This window comes from Trichoderma gamsii, assembly GCF_001481775.2.
Source record: "Trichoderma gamsii strain T6085 chromosome Unknown Scaffold_65.2, whole genome shotgun sequence".
NCBI classification, from domain to species: Eukaryota; Fungi; Ascomycota; class Sordariomycetes; order Hypocreales; family Hypocreaceae; genus Trichoderma; species Trichoderma gamsii.
Window position 1 is genome coordinate 34,518 of NW_020171402.1, and position 17,183 is coordinate 51,700.

Genomic DNA, 17,183 nt, shown 5'->3' on the forward strand with positions numbered 1-17,183 from the left:
CACTTATTTGTCATCCGACCATTTGTCCCTATGAATTGATACTTTTCTACTAATAATTACATAAACCAACACATCTCAAGAGTTTCGCATTTCGTAAACCATTTGTGTGCCCGCCGAGTGACCGAATCAGCATCTCCCCTTTCTGGAATGCGACCGGGGTCACTCTTCATTTTCCGGCATACCTGAATCCAACCCATGTCCTCGACTCCCAGATTCGGCCAAGAGACGTTATGTAACGTTGAAGGAGATGAACAGAGATCGACGCGCCTTGCGCAACCCCGGCATTTAGCGCAGTGCATCTTATTAAACTCCATGCCCGTTGTTGCACGCGATATTGTGCCACTGCCCACAGCCACGCCTCTGGTACTACCACTCGGTAGTCGTAGTAGTCGTACACACATGTGAATATTTTCTTCCCCTGAAATGATGTGTCGCTCAAGAAAAGACCGAGATAGATGTGTCCAAAGAAAGCATGAGCCTCAGGAAATGAAAGCACAAGAACCCCAAAAAGAGACGCAATCTTTCATCGTTCACGCAGTATATGCCTGAACCCAACTTGCCGCCTGCTCCAATACCCTCTCTCCATCAGAGCCCCTTTCCGCGCCGCCCAGTAACGCCAGCCTCGTCGCCTCGACCTCTTCTCGCCAATCCCCGTCGCACCAGGCCCTCGCCGCCATGTTCCTCAAAAAATACCACACAGACTCATTCCGCCAGTGAAATGACGCCGCCAGCCTCGCCGTCTCGCTAACCACCGGTCCAGCATATTCCGGGTGCCGGTCCAGGAAGAACATGAGGAATGCCCACCCGGAGACGTCGTCGTGGTGACGGAGAGCCCAGCTCTTGGCGGCTTCCAGCATCCCCGCGAGGTCGTCTTTGTCCTTGTCTTTGTCTTTGTCTCCCTCCCGCGAGGCGGCTGTTTCGGAGACGGCGGTTGTGAGGTAGCGGGCGTGCAGCCAGGCGTAGTAGTTGCGTGGGTGTCGCTCGGCGGCTACCGAGATGACTGTTGTCATGATGCTGGTGGCATCTATCTTTAGGCCATGCTCTTGGAATCGCTGCATCAGCCATTGGCGATGCCCCCACAAGGTAGGCGATTTGGTATGTCGATGGAGACGGCTCGTAAGAAGGCTATCGACAAAGTATAGCTCATCCCGTAATCTTGTCTCAAAGTCTGTGCCTGAGCTGATGCCATCCTGGAGTATCCTCTTCCGCGTATTGGCGGCAGTGAGATGCTCGGGGTCCATCAGCAGCATGACAGCTGTAGCTCTCGACATATCCTTCTTCTCATAGAGCAGTGCCCGGGCAAAAATGAATGCCTGCACCAATCGCAGCTTGGGCACCGCTATAGCTGGTCCATCTTGCAGCAGTATCGTATCTGCATCCGCCATGTGGCTCTTCCCTAGCAATTCAACTTCTAGCAACTCCGCATACCGCTGCGACAGCGCATCTGCGATCTTTGTGAAAATCTGCTCATGGTCGCCATGCCTGATTGCCTTCTTGACATCATCGTCCAGCGCCCTCGACATCTGAGCGCAGGAGGTTTGCCGTTGATTCTCGTGGGATTCTGCTCGCTTTCAAGGTTTAGTGCAGGGTAAGCGCATATGGTGGAGCGAATGGCGGCGGGCTGGGCGCTGGGCGAAAGACGACTGGACAGCCCACATGCAATCTGTCGGGGTTATGACATACGTCGTCGCTTTGCATGTGTCCAGCTGGCAAAGCTCCAGCTCGAGTCACCTGTCCCGTCATTTTGGCCTCGCAACACGATATAGAACCCTCTCACTAAGGCGTCGCAGCTAGAGAGGGAAGCGGGATTTCTCTTCTTCTTCCTACGAGCTACTAGCATTCTTAAGATGGCGCACCTCATGATCATCGTGTTCCTCGTCGAGGCCGCGGTCAGGCTCATCAACGCAGTCGGTGCAGCAAAGATCAACGACCTGGTACGACTTGTCGAGGCCTACTCCAGCTTCATGGATTCTCCTGTGCTAACAACATTCTCTACAGCTATGGACGCTCATCAACTTCCTCCCCGTGCCGACCTCCAAGGCCGCCGCCGAGCAGCGAAAACTGCAGGCTGAATACCTCGCCGCCCGCCGAGAGATGAACGCCACAAGCAGCCAGGACGAGTTTGCAAAGTGGGCAAAGTTGAGGCGCAAGCACGACAAGCTGCTCGAGCAGCTCGAGGCATCCAGTACGTGCACATCACATCCCTCGGGAAGATCCGAGACAAGATGCTCGTCTTTTCCGACTGCCCTGCTGCGGCGTCTACGGGACGATCACCATCACAACCACGATCAGAACTGAACTGAATTTAACTGACCACCCTCTGTCTGCGTATAGAAAAGGGACTCGACTCGGCCCGCTCCAAGTTCGACAACGCCCTGACAGCCTTGCGCTTCCTCCTCACCCGCGCGCCGCAATACATCATCCCATTCTGGTACTCCACGCAGCCCATGTTCTGGCTGCCGCACGGCTGGTTCCCCTACTACGCCGAGTGGATCATCTCGTTTCCGCGAGCGCCCTTGGGAAGCGTTTCCATCGCCTCCTGGCAGCTCGCGTGCGCGGGCATCCTCTCGCTTCTGATTGACGCCTTTACGGCCGTGCTTGGGCTGGCACAGGGCACGAAGCAAAAGGAGGCTCCCGTCCCAGTTGCTGGTGCGGAGAAGAGCAAGGAGGACGCCACCGCGAGTCCTGCTGCGGACGAGAAGAAGACTTCATAGATGCCACAATAGCAATTACATGCAGTGTCCATAATATATGTATCAGGAATAGCCCTAAGCCCCAGCCCATGCTCCCGTCCTAGATATCTGAGAGAGGCTCGAGGCATCAAAGCAAGGGAGTCAAAACTACGAAGTTTGTTTGGAAGTTTGTTTGGGAGCGAAAATATGTATCTCGTTGAAATTTTGACGCAAAGTTCTTCATTGCAAACGCTGAGACTTTGTAACACGACAGAGAATGACCTTTTGCAAGGGTTTGTATAGGCTTCATATTGACTCTGGCGACCACTGAGGAGAAAGATCGCGAAAGCTTCGAATGTGCCATCAAGGAGGGGGAAAAGGGAAGGATTTCACGACATCGCAAAGGCACGGATATTCGGTCAAGGAGGGAAATAAAACAAGAGTTTCTCATTAAGACGCTGCTGCTGCTGGCTGTGCTAATTGTCGAATTGATCTTGCATCAGGCACATCAAAAGCGACCTGATCTGCCAAATTGAACAAAGGAGAAAAAAGTTTGAAAGGATGGATAGAGCAGAAAACTTTCAAGCTCGCGAAGAAAAGCTGGATAAAAGACAGGAAAAAAATTGGCGGGGACGGGTGTAACTAAACCCGTTTCCGACCCCACCCAGTCCAGAAGCTGCACACATTGAAAGAAGCTGCTCCCACAGATACCAAGGTACATGTACTTGAGATTGTATCAAGAGCTCCAATATTGGTGTGCCGTCAATGAATGACAGACGTACATTTCCAACTATGTCCTTTCATAAAGAATAATAGGCAATAAATTGCTTTGTTTGTATATATTTTTTTTTTTTTTGGTTAAAGGTCTACTGCAATTCGCACGGCAATTTCTTGAATCGCACTCTCCTGATCACTGGATGATGTGGTTCAAACGTCTCATTGAGTGAGAAGACTCCTCTTATTCCTCTTAGTGACTAAGAGTGGGTCCGAGCATGACAGTCGAACAAGATATTTTAATAGAATATAAATACCAACATCTGGATTGAAGATTTATAGTATTTCTGTTTATGGAACTCATATTTCCTTGCTCTATAAGTCAATGGTTCAATTCGTGAGCACATATAATTATCATGTTGATATCAATGATAGATATTTACACGCAGTGCGTGTCTGGCTGCCAAATTCAATGCTCTTTGGTCTTCCAGTTGTCTATTAAGTACTGGGTTCTACAAACGCTACAAGTGCTATAAATCTTGTGACTGTCTAAATCCAAGCTCACACATATCACTCTTGCTCTCAATTACCACCCCAAGCCACCCTTAAAGCTTTGACTCTTTTAAGCCTACAAAGGTAGGTCGGGGAGCGCCCTTCGAGGCACTCTTCTTCGGTCTCACCATCAAATGTATTGGCTCCGACAGAAAATCCTTAATCATCGCTTGAGAATCCTCAGTCGGATTCTCGATATTCATCTTCAAAAACTCCTTACTTATGAGTTCAAAACCAGTCTTAACCCCCAAGCCGTAGCTCATTTGCACAAATTCGCCATATCCTTCAATATCATGCTCATCGCACAGGTCTGTCATCACCTTCATAAATACTGGTGCAGCGCGAAGCTGTCGATATTCTGGAAGTATCCACATGGCGTGGCCATCTGTTATTTCAGGAGATTAGTTACCACTCGGGAGGAATACTGATTGATGACGCGACTGGATGACTTACAAACATGCTCGCGTGACCGCATTAATTGGCTGTGCCACTCATAGAGCTGTCCGTAAAACTGCTCAGACATCTTCTGAATCTGCGACCCCGGCTCAAATCCCTCATGAGGCTTATCTGGCATATGTCTTGGCTGTTGCTCGTTTTTCCAGTGCGTTAGGCAGATGCCACCAACAATGGGAGCCAGTGGTTGTTCTTCATCAACAAGTTTGTACCACTTCTGTCCAGGACTGCTCTTCGCAGCGGCGAGATACTGGTCTTTCTTGACTTGAAATGATTCGGCCTCTTCAGGCCCTCCTTGGCCTATGTGAGGAAATGTTGCCACCATTGCCGCCTGCCTTGGAATGCTCCATGACTTCCAAAAGGTTCTGAAGAATGGATCCCAATCTCTTGCTAGATTCACGGGAAGAATCTTAAGAGTACTCAGAGAAGGCATTTTGACGTTCAGATATAAGGAATCGTAGAAAGAACTATGGTCTGGGATCTGCGTATATCGTCAAACATATATCCGCGTATATAAAGTACTACTTTGTATGCCACGTATTACAGAGGTTTTTGTAAGGTCTGCCTCCACATGTAGGACCTGGCTACTCTATATGCAATTGTTGGCATTGACCGCATTTTTGGCAAGTAGAGAGGTGCTCATAGGACGATCATGCGCCCAGCCATAGCCGAGTTCAAGGAAGACATTCCTCATATCCACATGGATATCCATATACCCTGTACGGAAATACGGAGAACTCGTCAGTCAGCAAACATTTGACGCTATACCGCCTCTTAAGTCGCCAGGGACTTGGCGGAGGAACGCTCATTACAACGTAAGAAAGCCATCTAAAATCTTATCTCGGTAACATCTTGTTCGGGATGGAGTGGCCATAGGTATGGCAGCATACAAGTCAGCATGAACGTAAGAAGAAGAGGTAGATCAAATTCAGGTACGGTAGTGGGCTTTGGTGCCATCGGAGGGTTTCTCCTGTGGGTGTCGGACAATTATTATGTAGGTATTGCCTATTTCTATGCTCAAAACAGGTATACAGCAAGGTCTGGAACTCTCCACTCTTAAAATGGATTCTCTGCGAACCTATAACTGACATTCAGCTAAATATCAACTCCATCTAGCATCAAGATTTTTCATCTTCTTCTGTAATTGTATTCTAGTACTTACAAGATTTAGCAGCATCTATTCCTTAAGCGCCTCGAGCGCAAACCCCTATGTTGTAGGTCGTATTATGCTTGTTTGCGCAAGAATCTGACTGTGTAACGGTAGTAAGCGCTCAACGGCGGACCCAGCTTTCTGACATGCAGATTTGACAGGTGGGCCACTCGTACGAGCGGTACGTTCCTAGGGTGTGTGTAAATAACTAACAAGAAAATATCTCTTATACGCATATACTGCTGTTACAACCTGGTCCCTTGCGGTAGGTGAGTTTCTTAATAAACAACTGGTTCTGTTACAGTAATTGACAATAGTGACTGTTAGCACAATTTGTGCCCTGTTTGGAGCAACGGTATAACTGATCGTTACAACTACTTACCATTTGAATATATTAAATGATTAGTAGTCAATGTTACCAGACTTTTGCCGTTTACGTCCGTCCCAATGTGCGCACTTGTTTATTTTGTTTTCCCTTGTCTTACACATGCCCGCCTTCCTATTCAATTCTCTCCCACCGGTAAACGGTAATGAAGGTTAACTCGGAGTTTATAGAAATACATTTGATTCGGAGTTTCTAAAAGATAGTGTGCAATCTTTAGTAAAAAGTGCGAATAATGCCAAACTAGGTGAGTATTTTTGCCATAGAGCACAATGTTCACAACATTGATGTATCTGGGATAAATAAAACAGATCATTGCTACTCTTCAAGTAAATCCATTCAATGCCCTTCAAATTGTACACAATATTTTTTGTCATCGCTTTTCGCTCCAGTCGTAGCAGTTCCGGACGGAAATTTTCTTTTTCTGGAAGGCCCTAGTGGGAATTACATGCACCTGAAATTCGGAATCCTAATATAGGTATATCTTACCGAAGTCCTATGCCGGTCTTTGTTCTACAGTCATATGATGCTTACTAGAGAAATGAAATGAATAAGATTCTGTCAGACTTATCATGGGGTTGGCCTTTATGCTGCTTCAATAATTGTCAGGCCATTCTCTGGTAGGATCTTTTGTATTTCTCTTGATGCGATTGGCGGGATCTTTTGTATTCTCTTTATTGCAAATAGCTACAAAGTGTAACTGCCAAACCCGCCGGACTCTGACAGTTTGATAAATCGTAGACTAAGACGTATTGCGAGATTCTAGGACGCTCAAAGTTGTGCAGCTGCTTCCACAGCGGCCACCTCCCTGTCCAGAGGGAGGATATGCGGAAGTGGCCCAACGGGCGTGATTGATAATGGATTGATAGGAGTATGGCTTTTGGTGTAATGATTCTTGATATGATGGAAATTCGTAGTTTCCTTGAACGCTGGGATATTCCAGTATAGATTTCGTAACCACTTGTGAATGTTTGGGTAGCCAGATCGGATATCTCGAATATTGCATTTGAAATGCTGAACATATACCGGCTATATAATAGTTAGCAGTGTTCAACACAATCCGTCAAATATGCAGTCCAGTGTCTGGTCTAAAGGAGTGACTAAAATAGGGAAACGAAATGCTAGAAGTGGATTGTGGCAGAAAAAACACGTACATCGAAACGGATCACTGTGACGTATCTGCAATACCATGTTAGTGGTTTTCAAGGCAAATGAAAAGTATCCACGGGTTAAGAGCAGCTTACAGCCGGATATCGACTTCAGTGAGGCTTTGGCCAAACCAGTAAGGCCCACCAGTCGATGCAAGATGGTCCTCAACCTTGTCAAGAGCTTCGAAAAGCTCTGTTACGACACGCTCATATGCTTCTTGAGTGCTGGCAATGCCGCATTTGTACACGCCGTTGTTGATGTTGTCGTAATGCCACTCGTGAACTTCATCAATCTGGCTCTGCAGCGCCTTGGGATACAACGACACGTCGCGATATTTTGGATCAATGATGTCGTCAAACTAGTACTTGAAATTAGAATCATGTATGATAGATGCTCATATTAGGAGCCAAACTAACCTCTGTGCCAAACATGCGGAGGATTTCACTGCTTTCGTTGTTTACAATTGTCTTTTGGATTTTGTCATACAAGACTGGCACGCTGAACCGGGCTTGGTAGTCAGCGTCAGTCTCGTAATAAACTTGACGTAGATGAGTAAATCCCTCGTGCAGAGGGTCAGGAACAGCATTTTCTCCTTCGGCATCGTTATCTTCGGCAGTTACAAACCGCCATCCTATAAATTCGTTAATTGCGTATAAAGGTGGTACACTTTAGGATCGTTCTATACCGCCGTCTTTAAGAAGCCAGTGCACACATGTGAATGGGATGATGTCTTCTAAGCCTTTGAGCTTCCGGGCAATCAGGATCCTATGTGCCTACATCTATATAAGCTTGATGAATTACTAGCGGTGATACGAGTGATTGTGTACATACCCAAGGGCAAGCATAGCTGATGTAGAGATGATATCTATTTCGTTCTGCGGGGAATTTCGATCCGGGCTTGTTGGAGATACTGTTACGAAGGACAGCTTGAGGGCGCTTGAAATTGCCCTTTTCATCAGAAAAAGACTTCCAGTTTGTAATGTTGCCGTTAGACTGCTCAGTAGTAGAAATATTAGCCAGACAGTGGGAGATTATTACCTTAGTGCTACGGAATATATTGCAACAAACCAATCAAGCTCAGCGAGCGGGAACTCTTACCATCTTGATGAAACCTATTCAATGGAGATAGATATGCATATAGAAAATAAAGCTCTACTGGAGAAAACTCGAGGTGCAAATGCTTTTTATTACAGCCTCAACTTGAGGATTATCAAGCGCCCGCGCTGAGTCATGCCGCGCGGTAGCTTGCTACGCGCTGGAAGTCGTGTTCATTTAGTAACTTCAATAGAGCGCTAACTGGAAATTGCGCGCATTGCGCTTTGGAATCAGACTAGCGATCTTCTTATATATTGAGATATAGTGAAAGAAGTATGGATATCCATTGCGTTATCGCTGTGCTAACCCCGCTCTTGACAAAGCATTGCTTTTGATGTTGTCAGATTCAAGGTGGTGTCTGAAAGTTCTTCCGCGGAGAAGACTGGCGCGGACCGGTTTTCTGAACAAAATGAAAAAAATTGGCACTTGTTTGCCTGGAGGAATCGATTATCATTATTCTAATGGCGAGAGGAGTATTATTATCTGCTGAATTTGTCTTGGCATCCACCACAAGCGCAGTACGGTATACAAGAAAGTCGCTCATGGTCTCAGGCTTCCAGATCTTCCACTTGTGTCAACTTCGAAGCAGCGGCAAGTAAGGGTTTTACATTGTAACCAACGATTGGGACGTTTGAGCTGCATTGCGATTTCATAAGTATTTGCAGGTTTTACTGCATGTAGCCGACTGAGATTGGCCGAGACCAAGCTGGTTGTGTAGCCCCTAGCCACTTATATCTGACGAGCGTACGGTGTCATTCCATCACTTTGCTGTTTGGATCGAATACAAAATGCATCGAATCTTCCTGGCTTACACACAAAATTTAGGCTACGAGATAATAAAGCCTCAAGCGTCCTCAATGGAATAATCATACACTGTTAGAAACGGTATTATTTAAGCTACACGTATAGCTGCAGGCTTCTACAATGAATCATCAATGCTTAAAATATGGAACCCGTGGCGAATTTCCCTGCACGGATGTTGGTGGGGTTGCAGCCTGATTGACAGCGATTTCGAAACTGAAAGCTTACCTGTACTTTCTTTGAAGAACACTTTAGTGTGGTCACTTTGCCTTGAGCTATCACGTCCTCTGGAATGGCGGACAGTTGATATAGCCAAGTACATGTATGTATATGGAGTTGTTAATTGATAGTCCGCTAGAGCTCAGCGCTAATTCAAAAGTCGGCTACCGCTGCCCGCTACTCTCGATCAAGAAACTCATTTACCAGCGCTGTAAACGAATCAGCATGCTGGTACAGAAACCCGTGTTCTGCATCGGGGACTATATGAAGCTCAGAGTGGGCATTATTCATCTTTTTCCAAATGGTTATGCTGTTTTCAGTCGGCAATATCGTAACGTTGCAGCCTTGGCTTGGTTTGGCAAGCATACGTTCAAGAGTTGAAGAACGAATTATCAGTTACAACAAGGACTAGAGTTTGAAGTTCTTGAAGCCGGTTATAAGACCTCTCATTTGCGCCGTTTGGATCTTAAAACTGAAGCATGCAAGACCTTGCTCACCCGCAGACTCTACGCTTGCATAGTCGCAACGGTTCCGACGACTTGTGGTTATCCGCTCCCAAGCCGCAAGTCCGGCGGCCTGGCCACGAGTTGAGGTGGTAAAGAACATAGGAACAAATGCATCCTTGTGTTCTTTCTGCATAATAGCAGTGCGAAGCTTTTGTAGTAGCTCGGCGGAACCGATTTGAATTCTTCACCAATACTTGGCGTAGTAGCTACGAGAATTAGACGACGAACAAGGGTGGGGGCGTTAAGGGCAGCCATTTGCGCAGTATATCCACCTCCGGAGAACCCCATGATGTCTACTTGCTTCAAGTTCAACCTCGTACTGGTCGTGCTCCATAATGCTAATTTGATATTGAGAATGGTGGAATTGAGACGCGAATCTCGCAAAGATTTACGTTTTAATGTACCGCATGATTACTTAATCTCATGTCCTAATTAGCAACAGTGCACTCTTATCAAGATTATACTCAGTTTAGTTTTGTCTCTAGACGAAATCTATGGATTGTTGCGCAGCCTTGGCTCTTCAACTCAACTACTGCTTTTCGTATGGGTCTGGCAAGAAGTTTAGCCACGGCGCTTCATTAATATACCCAACGAATGCTTTCGCCTTTGTCTTGTCACTGACCCATGGAGATACCCGGCGCAAGAGCCTCAGCCACCACGTCTCCATTGCCTCATAGCGGGTAACATATCTGGACATTGTGACAATTGTCTTTGCATGTGGCCGCTGCTTCTCTTCGTAGGCATCCAATACAGCCGTGATTTCAGTTTTGGTTGGCTTTCTTCCGCTTTCATCGCATTGTCTTACCAAGGGCACCAGTCCATTTACAAGATGAACAACGCCCTCGACAGCCAAATTGCCGCCAAGACCAACGTTTATGGTCGATTTATGTACTGAGTCGCCCATTAAAGCCACGCGACCACCCGTATTCCACTTCGACTTCAGAACTCCATCTTCGAGGGATAGCATATTCGCTTTGACCCTACTATCCCATAAATCTTTGAACGTGTAGCCTGGGCCCAGCGCATAGCCCCCATATTTAGCAATGGTGGCCTCAGTCTCTTCTTCCGTAAACTTGGGTATCTCGGGCATTCTTGTTTGTTTTTCACTCTTCACAAACATGAACCAATAGGCAAAGCCGGGGACGCCTATCGCGACGACGCCAGAGAAGCCTGGGTAATAGACGTTATGCACGCCCCCACTTGGCAGGAACTGCGTGCCATCGGATACTCTAGCGTTTTTGGACGTTGCAAAAATACAATGATAGGTGCTTGTGAAACCAGCTTGCATTTCTTGTGATGCAGTGGGATCCGTGATGGCGACTTTGTCTGCCATAAGTTTCCGTATTGTGCTATGGATACCATCGGCACCAAGGAGAATGTCTCCTTTAACGGTTTCACCTTTGTCTGTGATCACCTCAACGCCGTCTTCTGTCTCGGTGAATGAAGCCACGCAGGTTTGGGTCCGAACATGAGACTTGTCCTCAATTTGGTTATAGATACAACTGAGCATAAATCTTCGCTCTATAAAGGTAGTCCATCGTTGAGAGGTCCTATCAAGAATGTGTCAATAACGGCATGCAACCTTCACTTACACATGTCAGGGATAGCATAATAGGCCATGAGAAGAGGAGAGGTAAGGCATCATCCATACTCACATCTTTGAGATTTCTTGCAGGATTGAAGAGTCCTCAAACAACTTGCCCTTTCTGTCATAGTGCTTCCGTATGTCCAGCGGCACAGCAGTGGCTTTGATCTCAGGCCATACACCAAGCTGTTCCATTACTCTCTGAGTGTGTGGGTGTATGGATATAGACGCACCCAGATGTGGCGCAATATCCCCCTTCTCCAACAGGACATAGTTGATCCCAGCTTTTTCCAGTGCCAACGCTGTTGTCAGGCCGACTAGACTGCCGCCGACGATGATTGCCGTGAACCGCGGGAAATTGGAGTCCGCCATGAGTCCGAAAAGATTCTGATCGGAGGTGTCCGAATCAGCAAGTATGGAGCGCAGAAAATGGCCTGAATCAGCAATGTGTTGTTGCTGAGCATCGCATCATTGCACGGGGTTTTACGATTAGTAGTGGAAGATTAGATACGTGGACGTTCCTTTTATCCGCCATCTTCCCCGTCCCAAGACCCGCTTCACATCCTTGCTTCCAATATCTAAGCCGGCAATCACTTTAGGGCCATATACAGTACAGTAACTGACTATCTGAGTCCATGAGTGCTTCGAGAATTCTTGCCAAATAAATAAACGACAATTGAACAATTAATCGCGAGGGAAGATGCAGGGTAGGGGGCGTGTTTTCTTACTCATGATACACTTGCTGCTGGCGTAGCTTCAACAGGCGACCAGGGGTATTGCAACTATAGCCGGTACAAGTGGCCTGGAATTTAAAGATGGGAGTCCCGTATGGCGTCATTACGAGTACCAATTGCTTCAGCTATAGGCGTTACTAACTACAGTATGAAGCTTTATAGACGTTCAATAGGCTGTGTTGAAATCCTTAGAGATAGAGTACTGCGCGCAACTGGCTGCATACCGCCACATGTATGTGTTGATTTGCGGGGGTTGCATACATATGCTGTGCTACAGTAGCATGCAACGCCCTGCATATATCGTGTCTTCTTGACCGAACAGCGGAGATTTACTCTATATATATTAATTGTTTCTTGGTGACTGCAAGCTGTCATCATCTTTCAAGCTGCTAGCTTCAAGTCTCTATGAGACTGTTACACTGCCTTTTGAGAGCTGTCCATAATTGTTGTACAGCGGACGTGGATATTATCAGAAGCTCTCCATTTTCTGAATAATTGGCACACATGCAAACAGCATAGATGATACAGTAATCATTGCTATAAGGATCAGCTAACATATGAATGAATAAATCCTTTCAACATTTAGGTTATGCATAAACCTAGTAGCCAAAATCCTCATGAGGTATAATGACCGAAAAGGCCGATCTATACAGCGCAAAGTTATTCCTTGCGTGCAATTGTTCGGAATTACATTCGCTGGAGGATACCACAGACTATTCCCAACATTATTCCCGACTTGTCCCTAAACCAACGGAGATTCTAGGCATAGGAGATCAAATAACCTCCTAATGCCGAATGATGCTTCTAGATCCTACATACAGCACTGCGGCATGCATTGCAACCTGTCAGCCTCGGCAAGCCTAGAACCCGACCAGGGGTCCCTACCCTTGCAGATGCCAATCTCAAACACCCGGAATCCAAGCCGTACGCAATATCGTTATATACCGTATATCTCGGGATTCGCTTTTTATACCAAAGACAGGCAGTAAAGACATCTCTTTTTACTTATTCCTAGGGATAAACACTTTCCTTATGTCAGACGACAGTATGATAAGCATACGTAATCAATTGATAAATAAGTCTATTAATGAATTGACTGCGAAAACGGAGGCTTGAATGGCGAATAATCATACTATTTCTGCATAAACCTGGCTTACAGATGGCAACAGGGTTCTCTCTTGTGCAAGTAACGTAGGACTTAATACGAGGCAAGCTTTTCTGATCCTTCCCCAGCGTGAAGGATGCTAGATCCCCCAAAACCTGAAACTCAAAAACACATATATTTAGCTTAGCCTGCGATACAATGGAATACAGACTTGCTCTTCTTTAACAAAGACACCTTCTTTGCCGCTTCCCAGTCTCTATCTCAATCTGCACCATTACGATGGCTGCTCTCAATGTCTATCGGGATGATAATGTTACGTCTCAAAAAGCAGACCATGTGCAGCTGATTGAGGATCTTTTCCATCAGTTCTTGCTCGCACAGAATGCAGCTCTGTCACCACAAATCGTCGACATTGCGACAAAGGATGAGATGGCACAGATGCGAACTGCCACAATACCAAGAGCAGAGGGCGCCCCCATGGATCAAGTTATAAGTGAAATGGTCAAGATCATGTCTCACCGGGTGTCAATGGAGCACCCCAAGTTTTTCGGCCTCATTCCATCTCCTACAAGCGAAAACTCGTATCTGGGAAACATCATCACATCAATGTTCAACGTCGGTACTGGCAGCTGGTATCAGGGTTCTGGCCCCAGCACCGTAGAGGACACCCTCATTAAGTGGATGGCTGAGCAAGCAGGCTTTCCGCCCTCGGCTGGTGGCGTCTTTGTGTCTGGAGGCACAATGGCTAACTTGACTGGCGTCGTAACTGCGCGAGATGCCATGTTAAAGTACGAGGACAGACCAAAGGCAGTCATCTATGCTTCAAAGGAGACTCATGTTTCTGTGACCAAAGGCCTGACTGTGGCAGGCTTTCTCCGAAGCCAGATCCATCGTGTGGAATCCGACTCTGATGATTTCCACATAGACCCCGCGAGTCTGCGCCGGCAAATTGCAATCGACAGGAAGAATGGGTTGGTGCCGTTCCTAATTGCTGGAAGTTGCGGTTTCACCAACACCGGGGGCGTAGATGACTTGAATGCGCTGGCAGATATCGCCGAAGAAGAAAACCTCTGGCTGCACGTTGATGGTGCCTACGGAGCATCTGTAATTCTCTCAAAGGACCACAAGCACATTGCCAGTGGTATCAGTAGAGCAAACAGCCTGTCGTGGGATCCTCATAAATGGCTCTTCCAGATCTACGACTGCGGTTTGATACTTGTCCGAGACAGGCGCCGCCTGGTCGAAAGTTTCAACACAGAGGCGTCATATATTCGAGACACAGAAGAGGTGAATACTGACATGGTGAACTTTTGGAATCGCGGTATCGAAATGTCTCGCTCTGCCCGGGGGTTGAAGCTCTGGTTCACCCTCCAAGTACTGGGTCTTGATAAGATGGGGGAGATGATTGACCATGGCATCTACCTTGCCGAATTCGGAGAGCAGGCTTTCCGAGAGCTTTCCGATTGGGAAATTCTCTCCAAAGCTTCATTAGGAATGTTCAATTTTCGTTATGTTCCCAAGCTGGACAACCTCGACCCCAGCCTAGATTTTGAGAAGTGCTGCGATGACATCAATACGACTATTTCTCGATTAGCGATGGAACGCAACGTCGCGGGGCTGACGACGACGAGACTCCGCAAAGAGGTGAATCTTCGGATGTGCACGATATCTCCTGAGCTGAGCAAAGAGCAGCTCTATGAGGTGATCCAGAGCATGGATCTCATCGCAAAAGAAGTTACGGCGTCTTTTTTGAAGGAACAAGGTTCTAAGCTTTGAAACTGAAAGAAATACGTTCATTTCCTTTGTTGAGTGCTCATAGATCATTAGAAAACTGTTGTAGAGGATGGCAATGACAGCCGCCAGTTGTACACAAGAATTAGCAAAAGATGGATCGTCTTTTGTTCTCTTTTAGACTATAGTATAAGCTTTCTAGATATACGCGTATTTGAATGAGATGTAGCTCCTATGCTTCTATTCCATTTCACCGAGAGTATTAGATCCAGTTGAAAATGAAACACCGTCTTACGACGACGCAAGTGACAGCTCGTAGTTCAGGGGCAACACCTCTTCATCGAAGAATTGCAATTCAAGCTCCGTCTAGCTTCTTGTAATAAATTGTCGTAGCCGCCCCTTGAACACATATAAGCTTACATGTATTCCTACCGAGATCGTTAACTGAAAAGGCAACACTGCCTAATACCTAAAATGGCAATACGTAGATTAGGCTGCCATGGCTTGAAGATGCCTGCGATGGGAGTAGTACTATCCTGATGATATCAAGTCGTATATGACTCGAAGGAAGACACAATTTCGGACTTTTGCTGCTGTCCTATTCGGGTATTATTGTGCATTCGGTCGGTTTGATACTGGCATAAAGCACATGCATCTGCTGACGATGGCGACATACTTAGGGGGACTGCTGGCAGTTGATTTGCTCCGTGCAACGGTATTCCTCATTTAAGTTCTCTCAGCACAAATGGCCAAAAAAAGGCTATAATTCTTTCAATGAATAGACCGCAGCCAATATCTTCTCTTGCATCTGCTGGGTAATAGAGCACCATGACTGGTGCATCGATGCTTATCAGATCTGTCGTACCGACTACATCGCCTACAGCACCAAATGTCAGCGCCCGCTTCCCGCTACAAAGTACCCGCTACCTCCCGACAGCTGGTCCCCCACTACAGTGACGAAACGATGCGCTCAGCCCAGCTCCGGCCAGAGCTCCGGCTCAAGCTCGAAAATCCGAGGCAGCTCCATCGGCCTGTTCTTCGTTCTTCGCATTGACATCATCTGCACCGCACGCAGAACAGAAACAACGAACCATTGGTAAGCGCCCTTTCGGTGATTTCGCAAATCCACTCTCGCAGCCGCTATTCAGTCGCTATTCAGCTCAAAATAGAGACTGCGTCCTTTTGTCCAGCTCCCCAATTGCACTTCAAGAGCTCCCCTCCAAGCTCTTTGCACAAGCCGAGCCCCTCATCTGCTCCCCCAATTGCCGCGAATAGAACAGCAAAAGCTCACCTGCGAATAGCTTCACAAACCACAGCCGCAGCAATGTCCTCCTCTCTCCTCCGCACGACGCCCCTCCTGCGCGCCGGCCTCCGTGCCCGCGCCGCAAAGCCTCTCGCCGCCATGGCCACCACGAGCTTCACCCGCGGCAAGGCGACTCTCCCCGACCTGCCCTGTAAGTGCTCGAAACAAACACTGCGACAATGATTCCAAACAATCGAGCGAAACGCGGAAGACTGATACGAAAGATTCCCAGACGACTACGGCGCGCTCGAGCCCTCCATCTCCGGCCAGATCATGGAGCTGCACCACTCCAAGCACCACCAGACATACGTCAACGGCTTCAACGCCGCCGTCGAGGCCCTCGGCGATGCCCAGGCCAAGGGCGACTCCAAGGCTGCCGCAGCTCAGGCGCCGCTGCTCAACTTCCACGGCGGTGGCCACGTCAACCACTCGCTCTTCTGGGAAAACCTCGCCCCCAACGGCAAGGGCGGCGGTGGTGAGCCCGAGGGCCAGCTTTTGGTAGGGTTCAATACGTAGTACACGATGAAAGAATTTAGGCTAACAAGCGTTTCGCGCAAAGACCGCCATCAAGCAGGACTTTGGCTCCTTTGACAACTTCAAGAAGCAGACCAACACCGCCCTCGCCGGCATCCAGGGCTCTGGCTGGGCCTGGCTCGTCAAGGACAAGTCTTCCGGAAATCTCGGCCTCGTCACTCGCGCCAACCAGGACCCCGTCACCGGCAACCTGGAGCCTCTTCTGGGAATCGACGCCTGGGAGCACGCTTACTACCTCCAGTACCAGAACCGCAAGGCCGAGTACTTTAGCGCTATTTGGGACGTCATCAACTGGGGAACTGTTGCCAAGCGATTCGAGAAATAAAGTGTATGTGTACATGTATAGCTAAAAGTAAGACGTGAATGAAAGCAGCGTTTGTAGCATATTCTTGCTTTGGCCCTGTTGATTGGCTGTAGCATATAGGTATCTAAAAGTAGGCTAAAACTTACCACTGCGGCAATCCTAAAAGCTATGCATACGAAGCTCATTTCTCGACG

General features: G+C 47.5%; 8 protein-coding genes across 8 annotated transcripts; 3 read left to right on the forward strand and 5 right to left on the reverse strand.

Moving 5' to 3' along the window:
- Positions 1-530: 530 nt before the first annotated feature.
- TGAM01_v210534 (hypothetical protein) lies at positions 531-1,743 on the reverse strand (the record flags this gene model as incomplete). The annotated part of the gene is made up of 2 exons (XM_018801097.1): positions 531-1,523; positions 1,684-1,743. The coding sequence occupies 2 exons, from the start codon at positions 1,741-1,743 to the stop codon at positions 531-533; spliced, it is 1,053 nt and encodes a 350-aa protein (XP_018665929.1).
- Positions 1,744-1,847: 104 nt separating this feature from the next.
- TGAM01_v210535 (hypothetical protein) lies at positions 1,848-2,714 on the forward strand (the record flags this gene model as incomplete). The annotated part of the gene is made up of 3 exons (XM_018801098.1): positions 1,848-1,934; positions 1,999-2,185; positions 2,335-2,714. The coding sequence occupies 3 exons, from the start codon at positions 1,848-1,850 to the stop codon at positions 2,712-2,714; spliced, it is 654 nt and encodes a 217-aa protein (XP_018665930.1).
- A 1,277-nt stretch (positions 2,715-3,991) lies between these two features.
- On the reverse strand, positions 3,992-4,824 carry TGAM01_v210536 (hypothetical protein; the record flags this gene model as incomplete). Its single annotated transcript, XM_018801099.1, has 2 exons — positions 3,992-4,323; positions 4,392-4,824. 2 exons carry the CDS (start codon positions 4,822-4,824, stop codon positions 3,992-3,994), a joined length of 765 nt encoding a protein of 254 aa, XP_018665931.1.
- Positions 4,825-6,694: 1,870 nt separating this feature from the next.
- TGAM01_v210537 (glutathione S-transferase) lies at positions 6,695-8,173 on the reverse strand (the record flags this gene model as incomplete). Its single annotated transcript, XM_018801100.1, has 7 exons — positions 6,695-6,952; positions 7,078-7,102; positions 7,168-7,430; positions 7,489-7,703; positions 7,758-7,845; positions 7,904-8,065; positions 8,171-8,173. The coding sequence occupies 7 exons, from the start codon at positions 8,171-8,173 to the stop codon at positions 6,695-6,697; spliced, it is 1,014 nt and encodes a 337-aa protein (XP_018665932.1).
- Positions 8,174-9,595: 1,422 nt separating this feature from the next.
- TGAM01_v210538 (hypothetical protein) lies at positions 9,596-9,981 on the reverse strand (the record flags this gene model as incomplete). Its single annotated transcript, XM_018801101.1, has 2 exons — positions 9,596-9,816; positions 9,888-9,981. The coding sequence occupies 2 exons, from the start codon at positions 9,979-9,981 to the stop codon at positions 9,596-9,598; spliced, it is 315 nt and encodes a 104-aa protein (XP_018665933.1).
- A 241-nt stretch (positions 9,982-10,222) lies between these two features.
- Positions 10,223-11,650, reverse strand: TGAM01_v210539 (FAD binding domain-containing protein; the record flags this gene model as incomplete). Its single annotated transcript, XM_018801102.1, has 2 exons — positions 10,223-11,243; positions 11,349-11,650. The coding sequence occupies 2 exons, from the start codon at positions 11,648-11,650 to the stop codon at positions 10,223-10,225; spliced, it is 1,323 nt and encodes a 440-aa protein (XP_018665934.1).
- A 1,746-nt stretch (positions 11,651-13,396) lies between these two features.
- On the forward strand, positions 13,397-14,893 carry TGAM01_v210540 (hypothetical protein; the record flags this gene model as incomplete). Its single annotated transcript, XM_018801103.1, has 1 exon — positions 13,397-14,893. The coding sequence occupies one exon, from the start codon at positions 13,397-13,399 to the stop codon at positions 14,891-14,893; it is 1,497 nt and encodes a 498-aa protein (XP_018665935.1).
- Positions 14,894-16,172: 1,279 nt separating this feature from the next.
- Positions 16,173-17,010, forward strand: TGAM01_v210541 (superoxide dismutase; the record flags this gene model as incomplete). Its single annotated transcript, XM_018801104.1, has 3 exons — positions 16,173-16,302; positions 16,384-16,649; positions 16,711-17,010. The coding sequence occupies 3 exons, from the start codon at positions 16,173-16,175 to the stop codon at positions 17,008-17,010; spliced, it is 696 nt and encodes a 231-aa protein (XP_018665936.1).
- Positions 17,011-17,183: the final 173 nt, after the last annotated feature.